The sequence below is a fragment of the Salmo trutta genome, chromosome 5 (genome assembly GCF_901001165.1).
Source record: "Salmo trutta chromosome 5, fSalTru1.1, whole genome shotgun sequence".
NCBI lineage: Eukaryota > Metazoa > Chordata > Actinopteri > Salmoniformes > Salmonidae > Salmo > Salmo trutta.
In genome coordinates this window covers 1,606,927-1,613,989 of record NC_042961.1, presented here as the reverse complement: position 1 = coordinate 1,613,989, position 7,063 = coordinate 1,606,927, and the positions used below count along the sequence as shown (strand labels likewise).

Genomic DNA, 7,063 nt, shown 5'->3' with positions numbered 1-7,063 from the left:
GCATAGCAGACTTTACAAATCAGGATTATAAATAACATACATTGTGTATACATTTACATATGTAAACATTCTCCACCCTACTCTGACCACCTGACAGGCCACGGCATATTTTGGTTTGATACAGCATGCGTGGACGACATCCTGTTACTGTTTTGGTTTGACTTGTGCTGAGAGCTACAGTAAGTCCCAATGAACGCCAGGGAAACAGGAACTCACAGGACATAAGCAGTGAGAGCTGCTTGCATATTTGTTTTTCCTAGGAGGTTTTTGCCGCAGTCACAAAGTAAATTGTCTATATTATAAAAAAATTCATCAAAACAAATGTTATTTTTGGTGTTAATTTAAGGTTAGGCATAAGGTTAGCAGTGTGGTTAAGGTTAGGCATAAGGTTAGCAGTGTGGTTAAGGTTAGGCATAAGGTTAGCAGTGTGGTTAAGGTTAGGCATAAGGTTAGCAGTGTGGTTAAGGTTAGGATTAAAATAACATTTTAGGAAAACGAATTGAAGAAATGGGCAGGGTTTACGACTTCACGGCTGGGGTAACTAGTATCTCGCCCCAAAATCTCATAGGAAAAACTCATTTGCGAGCTTCTTAGCTTACACTTCTGGGGCGTGTTCATTAGGGTACACCATTGATAATAGCTTTGAAAACTTTTGTAACGTAAACCTAAATTGTTTGTTATTGGACCAGTACAGTTCAGAGAACACTCAGCACCATTAGGCTGTACCAGGTCTGCAGCCCTGTTATATTTTCTACAAAATGCCTCTATACCCTCCCTCCCTCCCTCCCTTCCTTCCTTCCTTCCTTCCTTCCTTCCTTCCTTCCTTCCTTCCTCCCTCCCTCCCTCCCTCCCTCCCTCCCTCCCTCCCTCCCTTCCTTCATAATTGTTCTGATTTGACACGGTCTGTTGACAGATGTGATGAAAGAAAACAACCACATGACAGACCAGATAGAAATCAGGAAAGGACTGAAGGATGAATTCAACAGGATCTCTGTCTTCAGGGTAACTAGAGGAATACGGCCCTGTACACTGACCCAGGCAAACAGGGGAGTCATTTCATTGGTTCCTTTTCGCCAGCAGAATCATGATAAACCGGGGAAAGATTGGTTTTGCTGCAAGCGTTGTACATAAAACGGTTGAACAGATTCAGCATTTTCAATAAAACAGCACCAACTCTTTTATTATACACATCGGATAGTCTAACAGAGGTTGTTTTTGGAGACTGACTTCCGCCCTCTTTGAAGCAGAGGCCCTGCCCTCACTGTTTCCTGCCCACTTCCTGGTTACGTCAATAGAACCCCAGGGCCACATTCAGCAGCCAAAACGTTGCAAATAGAAACACCAGAAATAGAGACAACATGATTCCTTATTCTACAGGTCAGAGAGGCATGTTTGTTCTACATAGAAATATGCTATCTGAACGTTCCCAAACATTGCGTCTTGCTGAACGCGCACCCCCAGGGGGAATGGATCATTATCACTGTGGCAGATGAATTGTAAACAACAAGGCTGCGTTCAGCAGCGCACACTGTTGTGGAATGTTAAGATATATTTTTTGTAGAACTAACTCTGACCTGCAGGATAAGGAACCAAAACTCACTTCATGAGATTTATGTCTGCAACGCTCCACAACGTTTGGTTTGCATACTGAATGAGGCTCAGATGTGTATTTGCATGTTACAAATATTAAGACGGAGCCAATGACCTGTCTTCCCGGCACAACGCCCCTCTACGTACAGCCCGTCTTCCCGGCACAACGCCCTTCTACGTACAGCCCGTCTTCCCGGGACAACGCCCCTCTACGTACAGCCCATCTCCCCGGCACAACGCCCCTCTACGTACAGCATATTAATTCCTGACCTGGGCACAGTGTATATATTTATGTAACTTGTTCAACATCCATCTCTTTCAACAGTAAAATACACCAAAACAAAATGGACTATAATTGCCACCCAATAAGAAGTTGTGCAGACAGTTGATTAATACATTAGTTGATAAATAAACACCTTATAAAACATACAGTTCTTCAGGCTAGATCGTCCTAGATGCAGATCAAATGTTACTTACATCAACATTCCAATAATGGAAATTCTCAGACATAAATTGAAGGAAATCTTACACCCGTCTTCCTATAAACCTTTAAGGCAGCGGTGGAATAGAACATACTGGATTTGACCTTTGACATGGTTTTCTTTACCATCTGACAAGAACGGTAATTATTGTGGATAAATAAAACAGTATCTCTCTCTGATCTACTCAGAAACAGGCAGTAAACACAGTTGCAAAACAAAAGCTTAAAAACATGAATGACCCACTAGCCAATCGCCTTGCTCACGGTTCTAGCTTTATCTTTGTTATAGTTTGTGGGGGGAGGGGTGTTCGATATGAAAATGACAGTGGTCCTTGTGAAAATATGCTATAACCAGCCATTTCAGCTTGACAGGTTCTTTGTTAGTGAAGATGGCTGCTTATAAGGAGGACCTGAAGCAACGCTGAACAGGGTTGTTCCACAAACGTTTCTTTTGCATCCCTTTGATATTTAAGTAACAACTGTCCACCAACACTGTATTTTAACAGCCTTCTATATTAAATGAAGTGCCCTTTAATATAGACAACAAAACCTGACTTTTAATATGAAAAGACTTGCTACAGTGCCATAAAGTCAGTATTTTGGCATTTCCCTTTGACTTCTAGCAAGATTTTAACCCACTTAAAGCTGCAATCAGCAGTAGAAACAATACATTTAGTCCCCGCCCCTGTTTTGGTAAAAAGCTGAGGGACGGAGCTGAAGAAATGTAACCAGTCAACATCAGAAACAGGGCTATGGATGCAAGGACAGCTGAACACAGTGGTGGGACAGTTGAACTAAGCTCATGGAAGGTATTTATCAGTTCAATTCTTCAAGAATCAACAATGAATGTAGCAACTGCTGACCTTTAACCCCAAAAGTTTTCACCACCATTGTAAAGCCCTAGTCATGTTGTTGCTTTCACAAAGTCATTTCTAGAGATTAACTCATTTCATGTGATTAGTGATTTATTTTAAGGTAAACCCTGATTTTAAGGTCAACCCTGTTACGTGAACTGAACTCTGGCTTTAATATGGTGATCTGATTTTTTTCCTAAAGAAACATTGAATAGTCCAGTCAGTGTAAAAGCAGGTGAGCTGGTCCTGCTCTTTCTGTACATTCTCTGGTGTGGTGTAAAACTGAGCAGGTTGAGCATAACACGGTACATGTTGCCCAGAAATATAGATATTTTTTAAAGAAAGCTTGTATTCAATTGCCCCTCCCTGTTGCATACAACAAGCTTCCATTCCTCCTGTCACAAAGATATTTATGGCTGATTTAAGATGAACTCGTCAACCCCGTTTCTTTATTTGGCTCTTACTATAGTCACTGTTTTACAGCCACTGTTTTACAGCCTTTATAAAGCTCTTTGTGACGTCAGACACACGGTGTTAAAGTATTATCATGAAGGTCCATCCGTCAGATCTCTTCAGACTGGAAGAAGTTTGGTTTTTTAAGTTGAACATGTGCTCTTTTTTATTTATGTTCCCAAGTTACATTATCCAAGAGGGACGACCAAACATCTTTTTGGACATTTCTATCTAGCACGGCCCAGACCAGCTGAGCACTCATCCATTAGCCTGGTTCCAGATCAGTTTGTGCCAGTCTTGCCAACTCTTATGGTCATTTTCACACCAAACAACCAACAGATCTGGGATCAGGCTGCTCATTCACACAACCTCTAACCCCTGATAATACAGCATGGTACAGGCTCTGTGCCGTCAGACACAGTGGGGAATCATGAACGGTCCATCAGACTTTACCATCATAACACCATCATGACCATTTAGAAAGCTCAGAGACACGTTGGTCTGCCATTGTACCGCCATCACAATCACGCCATCTTGAAATGTTTATCCAAGATTCAACTCTGAAGATGGTAAACTAACACCAACAACCATGATAATAACATTAAAGCTGCCAATGTTCCACTGACCCTCCGAGAGTAATAATCCTACCCTCAAAACGGTGTCTGACCTGTAGAACATAACAACCCTACCAAGTGTCACAAAACAGTGACCTCTGACCTCTCACAGAGTTACTATAACAACCAACATAACAAAATGGCTGCCTGTCGTGGTGGCTGGTCCAGGCAGTTAGCGACAGTTTAAGTCACCCGTCTTCCCTGGTTACTGACAGCTCAAATCAAAGATGGCCACAGACACCTGTTGTCCCCGGTTTCTGATAGCTCAAGTCAAAATGGACACCGGCTGGGTAGTTACTGACAGGTCAAGTTGGGGTCATTGAGCCAGGCCCAGATCTGGATCATCTCCTGCGGTGTCCGGCTGTGCACCAGCATCAGACCCTTATAGGCACACGGGTTCCTCCTGTACTTCTCCTCAATGTCAAACGTCTTAAAGCCTTTATGTTTCTCTGGCCCAAGCGCCAGTTTCCTCAGACACATCCCTGTGTAAACGTCATCGATGGGGTAGAGCGGTACGTGCTGCGATGCCCCGTGCAGCCGCCTGGCCAGGTCCCCGGAGTACAGATACCCCCCTCCACCCGCGTATGGCGGGTACGTGCCAACGAACAAACTCTCTGGGATGAAGTACTTGACCTTTTTATTCCTGTTTGGCCCTGCGTTGGTGATCACATCCCCTACAAACAGGTCCCTTGCCCGGGGCCCCGACAGGCCCTTGAGGAAGGCCAGGATCCTCAACGTATTGACAAAGACGTCATCGTCCCCTTTAAAGATGAACTGAGCTCCAGGGCAGCGCGTGGTCATCCAGTCCAGGAAGAGCACCTCCTTGACGGTCAGGTTGAAGAACGAGTCCCGGTAGTCCCACTGGGGGTAGAGTTAAAACAATTTTTTTTACAAAAAAAACTAAATACAGATTTGAGTATTTTGTTCATTATTCCACTGTTTATCCAATCCCATTTTATATGTCAGCATACTTGAAGATAGTCTGAGTATCCCTGTGTCCCAGAGTGTCACTCACCAATACTGCAACATTTGACAAGACATACAGGTGAAGTGGGAAGTTTACATACACTTAGGTTGGAGTCATTAAAACTCGTTTTTCAACCACTCCACACATTTCTTGTTAACAAACTATAGTTTTGGCAAGTCGGTTAGGACATCTACTTTCTGCATGACACAAGTCATTTTTCCAACAATTGTTTACAGACACATTATTTCACTTATAATTCACTGTATCACAATTCCAGTGGGTCAGAAGTTACCATACACTAAGTTGACTGTGCCTTTAAACAGCTTGGAAAATTCCAGAAAGTGATGTCATGGCTTTAGAAGCTTCTGATAGGCTAATTGACATCATTTGAGTCAATTGGAAGTGTACCTGTGGATGTATTTCAAGGCCTACCGTCAAACTCAGTGCCTCTTTGCTTGACATCATGGGAAAATCAAAAGAAATCAGGCAAGACCTCAGAAAATAAATTGTAGACCTCCACAAGTCTGGTTCAGCCTTGGGAGCAATTTCCAAACACCTGAAGGTACCACATTCATCTGTACAAACAATAGTACGCAAGTGTAAACACCATGGGACCACTCAGCCGTCATACCGCTCAGGAAGGAGACACGTTCTGTCTCCTAGAGATGAACATACTTTGGTGAGAAAAGTGCAACTCAATCCCAGAACAGCAGCAAAGGACCTTGTGAAGATGCTGGAGAAAACAGCTACAAAAGTATCTATATCCACAGTAAAACGAGTCCTATATCGACATAACCTGAAAGGCCGCTCAGCAAGGAAGAAGCCACTGCTCCAAAACCGCCATAAAAAAGTCAGACTACGGTTTGCAACTGCACATGGGGACAAAGATCGTGCTTTTTGGAGAAATGTCCTCTGGTCTGATGAAACAAAAATAGAACTGTTTGTGGGTAAAACTGAAAAAGTGTGTGAGGAAGGAGGCCTACAAATGTGACTCAGTTATACCAGCTGTCAGGAGGAATGGGCCCAACTTATTGTGGGAAGCTTATGGAAGACTCCCCGAAGCATCTGACCCAAGTTAAACAATTTAAAGGCAATGCTACCAAATACTAATTGAGTGTATGTAAACTTCTGACCCACTGGGAATGTGATGAAAGAAATAAAAGCTGAAATAAATCGTTCTCTCTACTATTATTCTGACATTTCACATTCTTAAAATAAAGTGTTGATCCTAACTGACCTAAGACAGGGACTTTTTACTAGGATTAAATGTCAGGAATTGTGGAAAAACTGAGTTTAAATGTATTTGGCTAAGGTGTATGTAAACTTCTGACTTCCAACTGTATTACAGATGAAAGCCAACATTGTGGACCACTCAGTGAGTTCAAAAGACATACATTACCACACAAATCCGATATTATATTTAAAAACACCCCCCTTGTCGATTGATGAACCGGTGCGTCAATCTAACATAATAAAATAAATCCCCATCAAAATCTGCCAGTTTCAGATGGAGATCTGTTTTTCACAAAAAAAGGGGTTTCAAAATGTAAAAACAACAAATATCTAACATTTCCTGAGCTTTCTTATAGCTCCTTGATATCAGACAGACCCTTCAAAACCTTGTTCGTTATGATTAGTTTGACTGTCTTTTCAAATACAATATTTTATCAAATCATTTTTAAAATATATATTTTTTTATACCTAAAGGGGTCCTAAAATTAAAAAACAAATAGCTAAATGATCCATGGTATGACCATCTTAAAACAATTCTATATCAGCTTTTAAACCCCACCCCCTCCCAATGTTTTAGGCTGTTTTCACAAAGTCCTCTTTAAAGTAACCAATCCCAGTCCTCTTTAAAGTAACCAATCCCAGTCCTCTTTAAAGTAACCAATCCCAGTCCTCTTTAAAGTAACCAATCCCAGTCCTCTTTAAAGTAACCAATCATAATAAAGGCTGAAGAAAAGCTAAAGCCTCCGTTGTCTTACTACTCACACTGCCCTTGTATGAGGATGCCACTGGGAAAGAAATTCCACAAATTACATGTTAACAAGGCACACCTGTTAACTGAAACGCATTCCTGCCTCATGAAACTGCAAAGCTG

The 7,063-nt window shown here is 42.0% G+C and overlaps 1 protein-coding gene across 1 annotated transcript in view; it reads right to left on the bottom strand.

Moving 5' to 3' along the window:
* Positions 1–3,512: 3,512 nt before the first annotated feature.
* The window catches only part of LOC115193499 (N-acetyllactosaminide beta-1,3-N-acetylglucosaminyltransferase 2), a 28,999-nt gene continuing 25,448 nt past the window's right edge, over positions 3,513–7,063 (bottom strand). Inside the window, exon 5 of the mRNA XM_029752188.1 lies at positions 3,513–4,853. Coding sequence (XP_029608048.1) covers positions 4,287–4,853 — 567 coding nt within the window. The 3' untranslated portion in view covers positions 3,513–4,286. The remainder of the gene's footprint in view (positions 4,854–7,063) is intronic.